This window comes from Rhea pennata, chromosome 23 (assembly GCF_028389875.1).
Source record: "Rhea pennata isolate bPtePen1 chromosome 23, bPtePen1.pri, whole genome shotgun sequence".
Lineage (NCBI taxonomy): Eukaryota > Metazoa > Chordata > Aves > Rheiformes > Rheidae > Rhea > Rhea pennata.
The window spans coordinates 6,583,579-6,601,057 of NC_084685.1; the positions used below are offsets into that span (position 1 = coordinate 6,583,579).

A 17,479-nucleotide genomic window follows, 5' to 3' on the forward strand; every position below is an offset into this window, starting at 1 on the left:
TTCTTGAGCCAGATCTAGTGTGGTCTAAATGTCATTACAGACACATCTGAAGATCTATAGTCCAATCAAGAGAGGCAGATGCAGTGAAAACAATTCAGAAAAAGCAGCTTGCTCTCTAAATATCTCATTGGTGAAATATATTTATTCTTACTGTCTATACTTTCATCTGCAGCCTATTTTTGTCAGCCTGGTTGGTCTACCCTGGTTTCCAGGTCAAGTCTTGTCTAAATAAACAGCTAAAGTTTACAGTTTAGATGATACCATCCTAACATAGATCACAGTTTAGTTTGGAAAAGTCCAAGGTAATGGATGAAAAGTACATTTCTTTTAACCTACATCTCTTTTCAGAGAGAAGACCGTGCCTGTTTAAGATCAGGGATTAAGGACTATGACAGCAGTACTGGAAGAAACCTGGTATCAAAATAACACAGAATTGTTCCACTTGCAAAATGTGCTGCTTCTTCCTTAAACCTGGGATGCAGAGACACAACAGGAGATTATTCAAGTACAACCTCTGTGAACCCTAGACAGAAGATTCTCCAAAAAATTATGGTGCACAGCACTGAAAACTTAAAAATATAAAAAAAAATCCAGTTCTCCTCACTGTTCTTTTAAAAATGGAATGATAAAAAAACAGTATAGTCTTACTAACAGGACAAATACCCAGTTTTCCATTGCAGACTGACCACTCTGACCACTGAGTGTCAGGGAGATGCTTTAAATGCTCCCACTCTCATCTCACTGCTACATAAGCATTTCTCGATCTGATAAGCTCCTGTGGATTTCCTGTTTATCATCACCATCGGCATCATCATCATCGGCTGGATCATTTTCCTCTCCAGACTCCACATATATGGGCCAATCATTATCTGTATCACCCTTCTCTTGGCCTTCTGAGGAAGGTTCCATTAGGCTGAGATTAATAGGCATCGAGTCCTCATGTGTAGTGGTCACACACGTGCAGCTGTCACACAAGCCAAAGCGTCGTAATCCTTGAGACATGCTACTTGTGAACGTTCTTCTGCAACCTTTGCAGATAATTGGCTTGTTTGATCGATGCACCTAAAGTTAAAAATAAAATGTCATAGTAAAAACTCAGTCTACCTTCTTGCCTTAGCTTTTTCCAAGGGGTTAGTCTGTGTATATTCCTACAACAGGAAGACATCTACACTTAAGCTTTAGGGCAGATGCTTAAACTTACTGGCAAAGTTTATCTCATATGGTGGCAGCAAGCAATGTAGTTTAAAGCAGCCTTAATTCAAAATATGATGAATACGGTTTTTACCTAGGATAGCATAATGATACCAAAAAAAAGACCCCCTTTTTAAAATCTTCTAATAGATACTGTCTTTCAAACTTACACTTAAAGCATGACTCCGAAGGTGTTCTTGCCGAGTGAAACGTTTTCCACATGTCTCACAGGGGTAGGGTCTCTCACCCGTGTGAGAGCGAATGTGTCGTTTTAGTATTCCTTTCTGTTTAGCCGTGTAGGGACAGAATGGACATTTGTGAAGCTTGATTGGCACAACTAACACATCACCTTTTGAAAAAAAAAAACAGTGCATTAGATTAGGCAGTTCAGCAATGTTAGCTTTGTTGGCTTCTTACTCTCCTTGTTGCAAATCAGAATCAAGGTAACTGTGCTTTCCCCTCTTTATTTGGCTTACCTGGAATTTCTGTAGGTTGTACAATTTCAGAAAATGTTAATGGAGCTGCAGATGATCAAATCCCTTGAAAATCAGGTTGACTATATTTCTACGGATCACAATTTTGAGTGACTCAGCTCACAGTAGAAAAACAAATTGATTTTATTTAAAAAAACATTGAAGTGCCAAAAATATGCATTTAGAGCAGTGGGGCCTTTCCACTATCCCAGCCACAAAAAGTCTCCTATTTTCTTCTCCCCCCCTCCTTTTTTAAGATGTCATTCCATTAGCATTAAAGAGCCTTAGATATTAGAACCTTTAACATAAACCACAGGCAGTAGTGCAGTGCTTTCCACATGCTTTCAGAAAGTGCATTAATTTTAACGTGGGGAACCCATCAAAAAAGATGAAGATTTTTTTCTACTCTCATTCCCTTCAGCCTTTCTACTGGAAATAACAGACGAAGGATTCCAATATATTTGCTAGTTTTGTTTTACTTTTCCTAGAATCATACTGCATACACACAATAAATATTTATGAAGTCAGATTCATCAACTGAGAATTTGAATATTTTATTTTACATAAACGTGAGTATTGTGAAGTTTTTCAGTAGCAGCCCACATGTTGAGCTTCCTTTGTAGCATAAAGGTTGAGGTGTTGCATTAAAAGATCAGCTGTCCATAACAGTTTTAAGTACTGATTCAGAAAAGCATTTGCATATTGAGCCATAGGTGCCTTAATAGGTCCATCAAAGAAGATAGAGCTTTAGAGCATTCTTTGAATTAAGCTTTTTCCATCTCAGTCTCAGAAAAGGTGAATATTTAGTATTGATATGTAGCCTTCAGGAGAAATTCAGCTGGTCTAAAGCTCTACAAAGTTCCCAGTGTCTGCTTCAGGATGAGAGCCACCACACTCTAGAGGTGCCAGTTTTCCCTCCACCAACTAGGGAGACAGACAGAATGTCTACCAGAGATATGGATGCTTAAATGCTATTTACCTCATCTGTCTTCAAAAAATTTTGAGTGTGTGGAAGGGTCATTCTTTTGTTTATCAGGACGTGCCTTCATGGTTGTTTTTTGTGAAAATGCTGAAGATGCCAGGAGCACTAAAAACAGTGAAAAGGTATTCCCATTCTACTGTACACTTACGATGTTCATTTTTAGCAGAGAAATATTAACTGAATGGAAGGAGGCTATTACCTATATAAAACAGTTCTAGCTTTAACATTTCTAATATGTTGTCATAACACCACATGTTCTCTATCATATTTTAAAAACATTTCAATGCTACACTAACCATCTGAAGATTTTAAGAGGAAAATAGTTAAGTACAGTTTATCTGTTAGATGCTCCTGCCTTGCTACAACACTTAAAAAGTGTGGACATGATCTAGTGCCAGTACTCTGTTCTGACAACTTTAGTCTTTTGGTAAAGCTTTGAGACCGGATTAGTGACTGTCAGATTTACTTGAGAGGATATAATGCTTTTATTGGCTTTAAGATCACGCATGCTTGAGTTGGAAACAGCCTGAATGTAAGCTTGCTATCTAGATCTATGAAAGGTTTCCTTTGTGTGGCCCCACCACTATTTAACTTGTAGCATCCTGAGAGCCTCTAACGCTTGCGGTGTACACCAGAGCAACCTCCCTCCCCCTGTAAGTCAGTTCGTACAAAGTAGTGCTCCAGCATTACTGTAAGCAGATAAAACGCCCAAATCCTCAGTTTCCGTTTCAGGAGACGCATGAACTTCTGCAAGTCTCTGACATTGCTGCTATGCAACATTCCTGCCATGCAACATTCCTGCCAGTGCTAAGGCAACCCAACAGAGACTGGGCTAGTGAAACCAGCAGAAGCCAAAATGACCAGCAGCCAAAACAGGAATCTGTCTCTAGAAGAGCAAGTTAAGTCTTTATGCAATACCATGCAGAATTTAGAGCTTTCAGTGCTTTAAACATTTAAGCATTAAAGACATTCTAGGTACCACTTAGTAACGAATAAAACTGATTTCTGCTGTTTTGAAGTTCAAAGGAGGTAGCAATAAAGACGACTATCATCCAGCAACTGATCAGCTACCAGGAGCTCCAGGGGAAAAAACTACTTCTGGTGTGACAGTTTGTACAGACATCCCTCTCAGGGCAGCCCAATTTATTTGTCCGATTGCTCTTTATACCACTGAAATTATGAAGATTGTCTTTTAACATCCACCTGCCATTCCAACAAGGTCCCAAATGAGATTGTTTATTAAAGCAGGTTCACCAAAATCCAGCTCTGGGGTCTGCTTCAAAAACATTGTAAAACTATCAGAAATACTTACCTTCCAAATGCTGCACTGAATAAATGAGTACAGCTTTCTTTTGAAGTCCACAACAATAGTTTATTTTGCTACGGCATAAAATTCAGCAATATATTCCTGAACAAGAACGAGAATAACTGTTCAATTAACAAAGGGAGTTGCACAACTAAGCAGTTTCCTCATCAATTACACTGATGCGTTACACCCTCAGGAGTCCTCTCACCTGTGTCCTCACCATACCAGTCGCTGTGAATGTCCATCATGGAACTCATGGCTACCCCTGCATCCTCTGGCCTACCCTCAAAGCCCCGAACAAAGTGGTGAACCACATCGTCCTTTCTCTGAGCTGTGCTGTTGCGCAACAGGGCCTCAAGAAATTGTTTCATGTGATAGTTATTGCAGGCCAGGTCCATCGCCTGCCCACTGTGCAGCCCCTCTTCCATCTGCTCAAGGGACAACGGAGTTGGATACTGCTGCAGACGTTCCCCCACTTCTACCTCTACTCCATCTGGGTCAAACTCTACTTTAGGTTCTACCCCCTTGGGCAGTGAAGAATTAACGTCATCTGGAGAGTCACTGCTTACGGGGTCTCTCACCACGAGCTCCAAGGGATGGCAGCTGCTGCATTCGCCACAGGGAGGATCTCTCTGACAACCTGAAATCCTTTCCTTTTCTTGCAGAGAAGAGACAGAGGCAGAACCCTGGCTCTTTGAACCATAAGAGGTGCCCTCTCTTGCAGAACTAGCACTCCCACTATCGGCCTGATAAAAAGCAGCTTCTCGCTCTATTTTTCTGCAAATATCTAATGATGACCTTATATATGTTTTGCAGAAGTTGACCACATCAGTCATCTGCAAATAGCTAGCTGCAGACATGACCTCAATAACATTTTCCCCACAGAGATCTAGCTTCCCTGAATAAAGGAAATCTAAGATGACGGAGAAGGCCTCTGACGTGACAATGTCCAAAGAAGCAGTGCTGTGTCGTCCGCTGTCTTGGATGTAATGAATCAGTAAGGCTCTGAAATAGCCACTGTTTGCAAATAAAATGTTTTTGTGTGCTTTGAAGATCCTCCCCTCCACAATAATACTGCAGTCACAGAAAAAGTCCCTCTTCCGCTGCTCGTTGAGCTCTCCCAAAAGCTTGGTGTAGTACGACTGCATCTCCATTGCTCCTGCCGCCGCCTCGGGTCGCTGTCAAGAGCCGGTAAGGGGAAGCCGTTAGCGCAAGAAGCCCCCGGGAGCAGACGGCCGAGCCGGCGGCGCCGGCACGTCCCTCCGCCAGCCTCCTCCGAGGGCCGGAGCGCCGAGCTCCAGCCGCAAGCGCCCCGAAAGGCGGCGTGGGGGCAGCCCGAGGCCCGCGCCCCTCCCCCCGCCCCGCGGCGCTTCCCCCCGCCGCAGCGAGGCCTCACGAACCGGGGGGGCCGCCAGACCCCGGCCCTGCCGGCGCTCCCGGGGCGCCGGGCCCGAGGGCCAGAGCCGGCCCCGACCGCGCCGCAGGACCCACAGCCGCGAGCTGTCCCGGCGAGCCCCCAGGCTGTCCCCGGCCCGTCACCTTCCCCGCCGCCGGCCGGCCACCCGCCCCCCGGCCACCGTACCGCCGCACCGCCGCCGCCGCGCCGCCGCCGCCGCCGCCGGCCCTCCCGGAAGGCGGAAGTGACGTCACCGCGAAGCGCCGCGGGAATGAGCGGCAGCGGCCCGCCCCCGGGGGCGGGGCCTGCGGGGTGAGGGGTCGGTAAATAGTGGTGACGTCAGGCCGCCGCCAAGATGGCGGAGGGGTAAGCGGGGCGCGGCGGGGGAGCGGGGCGCCCGTGGGGCGGCGGCGGCGGCGGCGGCTCGGGCCGGTGGGGTCGTGGGGCCGGCCCAGGCGCCGCTTACACGCGTGTCCCCGCAGGGAGGACGCGGGCTGGTGGCGGAGCTGGCTGCAGCAGAGCTACCAGGCCGTCAAGGAGAAGGTAGGCGGCGGCCCCCGGGCCCCTCTCCCGCGGGCGGTGGCGGCTGGCGTCCGTCTGTCCGTCCGCGCCTCCCTCCCTCCCTGCGCCACGGGCTCGGCGGGCGCCGCTCTCGGCGGACCGCGCCAGCGGAGGGGAGGGCGGACCTCGCCTCCCCCGGGGAGGGGTTGTTACCGGCCTGCGAGCCGAGGGCCGGGCGGCTCCGCGCTGCCGGGGTCTTGGTGCTCGGGGGGGCCCCGCTGGGGCATCGCAGCCGGAGCAGGGGGCCCCTGTGCTCCCGGCACCGATTTATGGTGTGTAACGTCCTGTCTGTGACAGCGCTGCTTACGCTAACTATATATAAGACCCAAAACATGGCTCTGCCTAACCTGTTCCTTTCCTACCCTTGACTTAAAAAAAACCCCACTGAAGTTTTGGGGGAATCGCTGCCTTCTGTTGTTATTGTAGTTATTAGTGTCTCACCTACTGTATGTGTTAGGTATGAATCTCAGCTGCGTTAAAGGCTCTGATGCCCTAGCATGTGGAACGTATCATGTGCTCTGAGGATAACACTGCCTTTGTTAGAGACTTAAAAGATCATTCAGCCTGTCTTTCTTCTTCTTACAGTCGACAGAAGCTTTGGAGTTCATGAAACGGGACCTGGCCGAGTTCACCCAAGTAGTGCAGCATGATACAGCCTGCACTATTGCTGCTACGGCCAGTGTGGTCAAGGACAAACTGGCAGTGAGTATAGGAGTAAGAGAGCTAAGATCGTTGCAGAGAGCAGAACTGAGGATAAATAAGACGTACCTGCAGCAAGCAGATTGGTTCTTTCTCTAAGGAAACAATCCTTTCTTAAACGAAGCCCAGGCTATAAACTTGGGTTTCACATTTCAGATTTTTTCCCTAGTGCCAATTCAGTAGCAAGCCTTGTGTGTTTCTGTTGTTGTTGTGTTTTGGGGAGGAACCTTTGGAGATGAGTGGAGAAGGGTTTCCTGTGTTTTTGTTATCCCTCTGTACTGTGTAGACAGGTTACTGGTAGTGTTGCTGTAACATGGCATCACATCTCTTTACAGACTGTCAATGTTACCCTGTGCAGCTGCTGAAACTGTCCAACCCCCACACCTGGCTGTGTCTTTCCCATTTCACAACCCAAGCTTGGTTCCCTACCAGCTTATTACCAATGCCTGCCTGCCACCACCTGAGGCTGGTTGCTGCTACCACACCCTTCCTGTAGCCCAGCCCTGGCCACACAATTGTCTGATTAGCATGTTTTTGAGGAGTGAAGGATACTTTTGTAAAGGAGTCTAGCCAGAAGAGGCTATTTGAGATTTGTCCTGTTGCTTCAGGTGCTGTTACTTATGCCATGTTGCTTTTTCTCTTCAAGAAGACAGAAGGTTCCTCAGGTGCAACTGAAAAGGTGAGGAAAGGGCTCTCTGACTTCCTGGGTGTCATCTCGGACACGTTTGCTCCTTCCCCAGATAAGACCATTGACTGCGATGTCATAACGCTGATGGCAACACCCACAGGTACCACAGAGCCCTACGACAGCGCTAAGGTGAGCGTCTCCTTTCGGAGCTTCCGCCTGGGGCACAGACTCCCGAGCCCTCTCCTTTTGCAGCTTATCTGCTGCTTCTCTGCTGACAGCTCTTCTCTCTTGTGTTCTCCTCCAGGCTCGTCTCTACAGTCTTCAGTCAGACCCAGCCACCTACTGCAATGAACCTGATGGTACATGTGGGGCTGGGCAGGGCTGCCAAGCAAAGCTGGTGTTTGTGTGGGTGTCCATGGGCTGTCCTGAATTCCCTGGGGCCTTTAACCTGTGGTTCTGCTGGTGTGGCTGTAGCCTGGGTCACCAGTGATAGAAGGCAGATCTATCTGTTGCCCTTGAGGACTAGCCTGTACTTTGAGTTTGTGGATCTGTTTGAACTGCCTGCACAGCTGGTGCTGTCTGGCCTCTTGCTGGTGGAGAACCCAGGATGTAGGGAGGGCTCAGGGATTCCTGTCTCCCTCTCAGCCCTTCCAGTGAGATTCTGGTGCCTATTGCTTAGTGTGTGAGCTTCAGGTGCTGTCTGCTGAGCCTCCCCTGGGGTAGGCATTCCAGTCCCTTGCAGCAGCAAGGCGTTCACTGAGCTGCAGAAATGCTCCCTTTTCCTGGGGAAGGGGAGTGTGGAAGAGGGAGTGGGTGGGCACTCGTGCACCCCTATGTGCCTCGACTGTCCTTGGCTTTTAAAGAGTTGTGAACCTGTGCTGTTCCCTCCTCCCCTGGTTACTCTGCTTTGACTGCATCCTGCTAGGGCATCCTGTCCCAGCTGCTGTGTGGAGTGTAAGGTCTCTAAAAGGTGGGACGCTCATCTCAGGGTTGCACATCTTGCGGCTGTCCTACCTTTCCTTGGTTGTTTCTTGTTTCCCCAGCAGGGCTGGGCTGTAACATCTTTCCTGTGAAACCTACTGAAGCTTATCGTGCCTTATTTTTGCCAAGAATATTGCTATCTCTATGCTTATCATTTACAGGCCCTGCTGAGCTCCTTGAGGCCTGGCTCTCTCAGTTTAACCTAGAGGAGAAGAAAGGGGAGATCTCAGAGCTGCTGGCAACCAGCCCTTCCATCCGTGCACTTTACAGCAAGATGGTGAGGCACCTCTAGTGGGCAAGTCCTGACTGACTGGGAGTGGAGGATGACACAGGGAAGCTCTGAGCTGCTTGGGCCCTGGAGCTGTTAGCAGAAGGACTGTGGTCGTGTAGTAAACAGACACGCTGTTACAAGGCAGCATATTGGATTTTCCCCCCTGCTCACTTGTTGCAGACCAGGAGCAGGAGTTCCTCTCTAGCTGTCTGTCTGTCTGAGCATCTGTGGGTGTGTACCTGATGCTCAGTCTCAAATCTGCAGGTGACTTGTGTAGGTTACATGGGTAACTGTAAGGCACAGGAGGAGAGAGGAGCAAGATGGCAGCCACAGATGTCCCTTTAAAGTGACTCATTGCAGTTTTGCGTTGTTCTTAGGTCCCTGTGGCTGTTTCTCATTCTGAATTCTGGCAGCGCTACTTCTATAAAGTGCATCGCCTGGAGCAGGTAGGTCAGGAGGAGGGTGCTTTTTTCAGTGGGCTGAGGGGCTCTCTGATACAGAGCAGAGAGAGCGAGGAAGCTGCCTTCCCCTGAAAAGCAGGGCTCTGGGCTGCCTTTTCCATGTCTCTGTTGCTGACACTGGACTGCTTTGGGAAAGAAAGGACTGGAGATATGACTGACTCTGGCTTCCCTGCAGGATGAGGTCCGAAGGGAAGCTCTGAAGCAGAGAGTGGAGCAGAGCATGCACCGAGAGGAGCCAGGCTGGGAAGAGGACGAAGGTGGGTCAGATGGCAAGGGATCTGTGGGGAGGGCTCATGCGGACCCCAGCAGGTCTGAGCTGAGAGGCTAGTGGCTCATTCTTGCTCCTGCAGATTTGGCTCCCAGCCTGGCCACAGCCATTCTTGCCCCACTGTCAGCTGCTGCTCTAGTAGTTGGGCTATCAGTTGCTCCAGCTGCTAGCAGTTGTTATCAGCTGCTCCTTGCTTGGCTAGAGCGTGGAGGAAGCTAATCCCCTGGCACTGCTCTACTGACTGGATCTGCTCTGCGCAACCACCAGTAATTGAACACTCTGAGGCACCCAGTGTTGTAGCACTGGGGGGAGTTAGCTGTGCAGCCCCTTGGGGTGATGAGGGGGGCTTCCCCAGAGGGCTGGGCAGAAGAGGCTGGTTGAGCCTGGTTAGAAGAAGCCTGCGGTAGTTTCAGGCCCGGTGTTGGGGACTGCCCAGCTGTGGTGCTCTTGCTGCTCCCAGCTTATGACACTTGCTGAAACATCTCTTGCTTCTCTTCTGCCTTCCTACAGAGGAGTTTTTGGGAATGTCACCCCTGCCTTGTGGAAATGTGAAATTTCCAGGAGCAGCAGAGAAAGAATCTGCCCCTGCAGCCCTGGAGGGAAGCCACCCCACCCCTCTCAAGGGAGCTTCAGAAGAAAGCTGGGCTGTCCCCCCTTCTGATTCAGCCCCAGCAGAGGGGAGCCCTTCTGAGAGCAGTGAGAGCGTCTCCCTTGTGACTCAGATTGCAAACCCTGTCTCTGTGCCTGCTGCACAGCTACAGACTGGAGTACAACCAGCGGGGACCCAGGACCTCTCCCAAAGGCTGCTGGAGGCCACCTCAGAAGAGCAGGGCTCCCTACCAAAGCCTGCAGAACCTGGCCATCCTTCTGCAGCTGCCTCGGAGCTGGCAGCATCCTCAGAGCGGCGAGCTGTCACAGAGCTCAAAGAGGTGGAGAGCAAAGTCCAGAGCAGGACAGAGACTCTGAAAGAGGAAGGACCAACAGATTTACGAGTCTTCGAGCTGAATTCAGATAGTGGGAAATCCACACCCTCCAACAATGGCAAGAAAGGTGCGTATGAGGGGACCAGCCCTGTCCCTGGAAACCCTCTGCTGGGCCTGGCAGCTCTTGGGGAAAGGGTAGAGACTAGAGTCAGAAAGGAAACCTGGGTGCAGCCTTTCTTGGGCTTGGAGCTGTGATTGCTGGTCATGTAGATCTGAGTCAGTTCAGTATTTCTGATACTCCATTAGGACTACCTGATTCATCAAGCTCAGTATGTTGCTAATATACCTATTTTGGCAGCAACACTGACCCATTGTGACTGTTTCTGCAATGGGAAAGATCTCTGCCCTGTCCCTTCTCCAAATTAGTGTCCAGAAGACACCAAAGGACAAGCCTGGATTCTGTTTTCTCTTGATGTGGGAGGAGAAAAGGAATTTTCTAGAAGTCAGCAGGGAGGATTAGATTCAAACACTGTCTAATAGCTAAACTGAAGTGGAAACGAATCCTTATACTGTTGAGCAGGGTTGCGTTGGTCATGGCAAATAGTCAGTATCTGCTGTCAGCGGGTGGCTAGGCTGGTGCTGTGGCTGGCTGTAGCCTGAGCGCGGTCTCACTGTGGGAAGCCCCGTTCCTGTGGAGGGCGAGACTCCTCAGTGAGGTTGCCTGGCTCTGAGAAGGGGGAAGAGTTACAGCTCTGGCTGATGCTGTTTGCAAACCTTTTGTTGTGGGGGATGCTGCCATCAACAGGACCTGCTGTAGGTCTTCTAGTGTAATGGTTGTGATAACTGTAGGATTATAAAGCAGCTGGAAATAATCCAAGCTTGGGGAAGGTGATTCAGTATCGTGCATTGGATCTGTTTTCATGTTGAGTAGAATCAAATGAGGAAAAAGTGAAAAGTCTCCTTGCTGAACTGAGTAGACAGTGCCATTAGTCCTTGGCTTGCTGGATACTTGGTGGCCAGGCTGAGGTTTGTGTATGGGAAGGTGTCTTCTCCTCTCTTTGTCACCTCTTGGAGTACCCATGCTGCTCTTCTGCTCTGTGAGGCTGTGATTCCTGTTGGGTTCTATTTCAGTTCCCATATCTAGGTCATGCCCTGCTCTAGGTCACCATTCCTTGTCTGGTATATTTTGTGTGACTGAAGCATGACTGTTTCATTTAGTACAGAGCAAGCAGGAGAGGTAGGTTGTGTCATTATTGTGACAGAAGTCCAGCTTTGTCCATCTCGTCTCTGTTAGCAAACTGAGAGCACATTACTGGGAACCGGGTGGACCCTCTGTCCTTGGCCAGGCTGTGATAGATCTAAGCCCTGTGAATATATGGACTTTATAAGACTGCTTGGATGGCTGTGTGTTGCCCATCAACTTTGGCCAGAGCATCTGGAGAGCATCCACAGCTCTGAGTCCTCCCAGAAAAAGCCTGCAAGGCTCAATCCTGTTGTTTGTGGTTACAGGCTCCAGCACTGATATCAGTGAGGACTGGGAGAAGGACTTTGATTTGGACATGACTGAAGAGGAGGTGCAGCTGGCGCTCTCGAAGGTGGAGGTATCTGGGGAGGTGAGTGAAGGGGAAGTGCTAGCTCACGTAGGCTAGGGAGTCCTTCCCAGAAAGCATCAGCGTTTCAGCAGCTCCCTCGGGTGATAGTGAGAGCTCTTCGTTGCTGAGGGCTTCCCCTGGGCTTAGGGCCAGATGGGGAGAGAGACTGCAGTGTCAGAGAGGCAAATCCCTTGGCTTGAGCACTGCTTCCAGCCCTTGTGCAGGAACCAAGGCTGTGCAGCTTGTTTCAGTGAGAGCTGGTGGCTGCTGCTGGCCTGGAAGGGCAGTGCTGCAGTAGGTACCTGGCTGCCTGCAGCATCTGATCTCTAGCACTGAATTTCTCAAAGGCATGGTTCCTTTTAGAGGAAGACAAATTTAGCTTAGGATCTTGCCATGGAAGTCATGTGGGTATTAGCTGGAGAAGGAGAGAATGGCTTTTGGGGCATGCTTAAAAGAAAGTGAATGTGCAGGTTTCCCAAGGAGGGGGACATAGCAAGCAAATCCCTATTGAGAGGATGTGGATGAGTGGATATGTCAGGCTTTGCACAGATTCAGGTGTACTGGGCAGGAGGATCTCTATTGACAGATGGCTGATAGGTTAAAGAAACTAAGGGATGTTTCTCTTGTTTGCAGCTGGAAGATGAAGAGTGGGAAGACTGGGAGTAAAGCGACTGCTTCCAGTGTGTATCACAGGCTCATTTCCACCATCGAATGTGAATTAAATCACGGACCGGCTATTCCTTTGTGTGTACTGTGCTGGGGATTGCAGTTCCAGGCTAGAAGAGTTTCATCCCTGCTCCATCCCTGCCTCTGGGCAACTTAAATGACCTGTTCAGATCTGGAGGAGGAGGAAGCAGGAGTTCACTTGTACACTTAGCTGCTAGGGAGCCCATCGTCTCGGTAGATCCTAGAGACTTGGCAAGGCCAAAACTGACTGCTCTTGACAGTGGGATGGAGGCAAGTGTGGTGCAGTGAGAGGTCCCTGGGGTAAGCTGGACACTGAGACACCTACCAGGATTGCTTGGTGCCCCCAGACTGCCAGTTAGCTGATTGTCTGCTTGTGTGTGTGTGCATAACCTACCATACAGCAGTTCAGAGGCTCTTCAAGGCAAGCTGCTCCTGCTTGGTTGCTGCTCTGCACTGCCAAGCCATCCCTGGAAAAAGCCTCTGAATGGGGACTGGCCAGGGGCTGGAGATGCCACAGCTGAAGTAGCTCCTGCCATTCCACTTGCTGCTGCAAGGAAAGGCAGTTGGCTTGTGGCTTTGGTTCAAAGCTGGGCCCTGCTGTAAGGAGCCAAGCTCCCTGCCAATTCCTGAGCTTCTGTCTGGCCTGGCTTTTTGTCTTGGAAGGTTTTTCTAATGGAAACTATTTCCTGCTGCAAGAACAGCAGCTTTTCTAAGAGCCAAGGGCTGATGCTTTTCCCTTTGCAGCTATCTTAGCTGCACTATTTTCCTCTGCTGGGTTTTGAGTACTTTAGTTAAATTTTCCAAGCAAAGTACTTGTGGCTTGCAATTACCTGAGCACTTCAGGCAAGCAGTGATCTGAGTCACCCTTGTGGTGCCCAGTTCAGCCCCCTGACTGCTTTGACCTCTGCCTTGGCTACAAGGTTCAGCTGATCCTCTCCTCCTGGGGGCAGGTGAGTGCGGATGGTACCTGCTGGCTGAGACTGTGTTAATTTGTCAGACTCTCCCTCATGTCCCAGCTGCACCAGGCTTCACATGGCCACTAGAGTTACTAGGCTTGCACACTTGCTGTCCTTCACTTAAACCATGCTTTCACTGCTTGCAATGCTTCCTTTGGGCCTGTGGTCTTTATCCCCACAGCAGTTCCCTCCTAATGTCATAAAATGCTCATTAAGAGATGTTGCTAATATACAATCATCCTAATGGGAAGGAGCCTGCGCCCCTCTGTCTCACTCTTCAAGCACTGACTTCTATCCATGCTACCTTTTGTCATTCTGCCTCTTTGAAGGCTGCTTAATTGGAGTTATGGGTTTTCTTCCGTTTCTGGATAGCATTAACCTAGGGATACTTGGAGAGTTATTTTTCCTTTGGGGAGGTTCTTAAATGCAGCTGCCTGCATAGGTGGGTGGTTGTTACAGGTGACTTCAGGCCCGTACATGAGAGCTTGTTGGTACTGCCACAGCCACAAAGTCCAGGGATTGTGCTGCAGCACAGCTCCTGCTTCATGGTGTCAAAGGGGTCTGGCAGAGCCTCTGAGCAGAGCTGCAGCCTTGCCCTATCCTGGGCTCTGACACAGCCTGAGGAGGCAGCTGTGTTGTTGCTGTACAGAGGCAGGAGCCAAGTTTAGCTACAGCAGGAAACCTGTTGTAGTTTGATGCCCTGATTCTGATGGGGCTGTTTCTGCTGAAGGGCTGCGTGGTGCTGCTGGGGCAGGGGCTGCCAGGCTGTGGGGTGTGAGGCTGAGTCCTGTCTGCACCTGTGGGCCTGCAGCAGAGCTGCTGAAGGTGCAGTGCTCTCATCTTTTATTTTATTTTTTTCCTTCAGTCAAATTAACTGGTTGTCTGTGCAATATTCTGTGTTCTGAACTATTCCACATCTCCCCGAGCCTTTTCTAGCTGGGGCAAAAACCAGAAACAATTCTAAAAGCTAGTAGTTTTGTAATGATGACTTTCTCCAAACCTTTTACAGACTTGCAGTTAACAGCAATTAAAGGAATTCTACAGAGTCACTGCTTGTGTTGGGTGTCCTCATTTTGTCTGCAGGTGGGGCGGGGGCACCTAGAGGTCTCTGTCTCTTCAGCTGCTTTTAATTTTTTTCCCTCCCACCTCACCCCAAGGGATATGTGCTTGGTTGGGAAGATGCTGGGGGAGAGGGATGGGACATGCTGGGCTCTTCCCTGTCTTGTTGCCTTGGCTGCCCCTTCCCTGCCATGCTAGGCAGGCAGGGGAAGGGCTGCTGTGAAGCTTCCCCACTGTGCTTGTGGCCAGGGGTGCACTGCTGTGGATCCACTGCCCTGTGAGCCGGCGCTTGAGACGGCTTTGGGAAGGTGGGCACGCACTACTCAAGGCTCGTTGGAGCTCGTATAATGCCTGAAGACCAAGGTCTTTGGGTGAACAGAGCATGGGCTAGACCATCATCTGCTTGGCTTTGGTAGCCAAGGCCTGGCCAGCCCATCCTATGGATGGGAAACACTGACATCAAAATGTATCGGCGTTTTAGAAGCAATCTGTCCCCTTTATTTGGGGACAGTGTGACAAGGCCCTTTCAGGGGCTAGTCAGCCATGGGTGCCAGCTGACTTCCTCAATGGAAGGCCTCAGGATCATGTCTGGCTCCAGAAGGCTTTTCAGGAGGTCCTGGCACTCCTCGGAAACCCCCAGGTGCCTTGGCAGGGAGACGCCTTTCTGCTGCTGGCACAGCATCTTGGGGATGTCCGTGTCGTCGAAGGGCAGGCTGGCGCACAGCATCACGTAGAGGATGACGCCCGTGCTCCAGACGTCGCCCTTGCGGCTGTCGTGGGGGACGCCCTGCAGCACCTCGGGCGCCGCGTAGGCTGTGCTGCCGCAGAAGGTCTGGCTCAGCTCCTTGCGGTTCCTGGGCAGCAGCTTGGCGAAGCCAAAGTCCGTCAGCTTGAGGGTGAAGCCCTGCAGCAAGGCGTTCTCGCACTTGAGGTCGCGGTGCGCCACGCCGCAGCCGTGGCAGTACCGGATGGCCTCGACCAGCTGGTGGAAGAGGGCCCTGGCGCGGCACTCGGGCAGGGGCCCTTCGTGCAGCACGCAGTCGAAGATGTCCCCGTCCTCCGCCAGCTCCATCACCAGGTAGATCTTCCCCTCGGCGGACTCCAGCATCTCGTACACGCGGATGATGTTCTTGTGGTCCAAGCGCTTGACGATCTGGAGCTCCCGGGGCAGGAATCTCTGAATAAACTCTGCGGCGAGAGACGAGGGGGTTTGCTGGTGCTGCGGGGACGGAGCCGGCCCTTCGCCCCGAGCTGCTGGCTCCCATCACCCCTCCTGGACTCGGCCAAGGAGCAAGGGAAGGCCCTGTCCTGGCTCCCTGTTCCTCATGGCCCTGCGCTGAGGGCTGCTCCCGGAGCGACACGGGGACCGGGGACGTGGCAGAAGCATGGCCTGATCCCCCGGCCGTGGCTTCTCCCCACAGCAGGGAAAGGCGGGAGCTCTCCCACCCTCCTGGAGCTCAGTGGCAGTTGCCCCCCCCCCAAGACTCTGCCTCTCCGTCCGCTCCTTGGAGGAAAGTTTGGAAAACTAGTTTTCTGCCAAGAGTGAGAAACCTCCAAGGAGGGACCGAGCCTCAGCCCGGAGTCCTCTCCGGAGTCGCCTCTTACCATCTGGACCTTCCCTCTTATCAATAATTTTAACAGCCACTTTCTTCTGGTGCTTTTTGGAAAAAGCCTCCTTCACTTTGGAGTAGGTTCCCTCCCCAATGGTCTTGCCCAGCTGGTAGCCATTGGCGAGCAAAATCTCCTCCATCTCCTCTCGCGAACCGGGCCCGTCCGTTCGCTCAGGTCATCCTGCAGCGACCGGGCGAGAGGCTGCCAGCGCCCGGCGGCCGCCCGCGCCCCCGGCCGGCATCTGCAGCCGCCGCCGCCGCCTCCCCGGCCCGGGCAAGGGGGCACCGGGGACATTTTGAGACGCGGGTGCCCTATTGTGATGCAGGTGACGCTGCGTGAATCGGGGTGACGGATTCACCCCGAAACGGGCAGCGGCCCGGCGGCAGCGGCGATGCGCCGTGCCGAAACGGCCTCTCGGCGGGCGCCGTGAGCAGGTGGCGGTCGGGGTGTCCCGTCCCCCCCCCTCCCAGCGCTCCCCGTCCTTTCGCCGTCGCTCCTCTCCCCGCGTCCCGTCCCCTCTCCCCAATCCGGGGCAGGATCCGGCGACGCGGCTGCTGCTCCGGCCGCGCGGGAAACGCTCCGCTGCTCGGCGGCATCCTCCGCCTCCAGCGGCGGCCCCCCGGCTCCCTCCTCGCCGTATCCGGCTCTGCCCCGAATTTTTCCAGCCGGGGAAGCGGCGGGGAGCGGGGGGTCCCCGGCTGCCGCGGGTCCCGCCGGAGCCGGCGCCGGCGCCGGCAGCATTGTGATGCGGAGCGGCGCGGCGGGTCACAGAGCGCCCGGCCGCGCCGGTCGCGGGGACAGGCACCGGCACGGGCACGGGCACGCCGCCGAGCCACCGCGCGCCACGGGGCCCGGCCAGCGCCTCGCAGCCTAGCGGCCGCGGGCTCGGCTGCCGCCCCGCGCGCCTGCCCTCACGCCCCCGCTCTCCTCTCCGCGCGCGCAGCTCCGGGGCTCGGACATGAGCTCCCAGGAGACCCCGCAAGCTCGGAGGTTTCCCATAGAGGCGGGCGACTCTCCCGGCCTGGCCGTGGCTCCCGAAGCGCAGGAGCCGGTAGCCGCTCAGCAGACCGCGGGGAGGTAAGGGCCGCGTCCCCAGCACCCGGACCGGGACCCCTCGTTGGCGAACGCCGATGTTTTGCACTCAAAAACATCACCACGACGGCTGAGCCCCTCTGCCCTGCAGCATGGGCCAGGGCGGCTCCCACTTTCCCGCACGCCTGCTGCCCAAAGGCTCATGCTGTACCATGCTGTGCAATGCTGTGCCGTGCCATGCCGTGCAATCCTGTGCCATGCCATGCAATGCTGTGCCATGCTGTGCCGTGCAGCCCAAGCAGTGCCATGCAATGCTGTGCCATGCCATGCAATGCCATGCCATGCAATGCTGTGCAGCCCAAGCAGTGGCATGCAATGCCGTCCTGTGCCATGCAATGCCAT

At 52.4% G+C, this 17,479-nt stretch overlaps 3 protein-coding genes across 3 annotated transcripts; 1 reads left to right on the forward strand and 2 right to left on the reverse strand.

The window, feature by feature from the left end:
• Positions 1–272: 272 nt before the first annotated feature.
• ZBTB8B (zinc finger and BTB domain containing 8B) lies at positions 273–5,576 on the reverse strand. Its single transcript, XM_062594340.1, has 4 exons — positions 5,535–5,576; positions 4,161–5,130; positions 1,362–1,540; positions 273–1,062 (listed from the first exon to the last, which is right to left on the reverse strand). Exons 2-4 carry the CDS (start codon positions 5,104–5,106, stop codon positions 745–747), a joined length of 1,443 nt encoding a protein of 480 aa, XP_062450324.1. The 5' UTR covers positions 5,107–5,130; positions 5,535–5,576; the 3' UTR covers positions 273–744.
• Positions 5,577–5,664: 88 nt separating this feature from the next.
• On the forward strand, positions 5,665–14,424 carry BSDC1 (BSD domain containing 1). The gene is made up of 11 exons (XM_062594339.1): positions 5,665–5,714; positions 5,831–5,891; positions 6,495–6,611; positions 7,255–7,425; positions 7,541–7,595; positions 8,379–8,494; positions 8,866–8,934; positions 9,125–9,206; positions 9,728–10,267; positions 11,650–11,753; positions 12,366–14,424. Exons 1-11 carry the CDS (start codon positions 5,704–5,706, stop codon positions 12,396–12,398), a joined length of 1,359 nt encoding a protein of 452 aa, XP_062450323.1. The 5' UTR covers positions 5,665–5,703; the 3' UTR covers positions 12,399–14,424.
• Positions 14,425–14,960: 536 nt separating this feature from the next.
• TSSK3 (testis specific serine kinase 3) lies at positions 14,961–16,184 on the reverse strand. Its single transcript, XM_062594259.1, has 2 exons — positions 16,040–16,184; positions 14,961–15,622 (listed from the first exon to the last, which is right to left on the reverse strand). The coding sequence occupies exons 1-2, from the start codon at positions 16,182–16,184 to the stop codon at positions 14,961–14,963; spliced, it is 807 nt and encodes a 268-aa protein (XP_062450243.1).
• Positions 16,185–17,479: the final 1,295 nt, after the last annotated feature.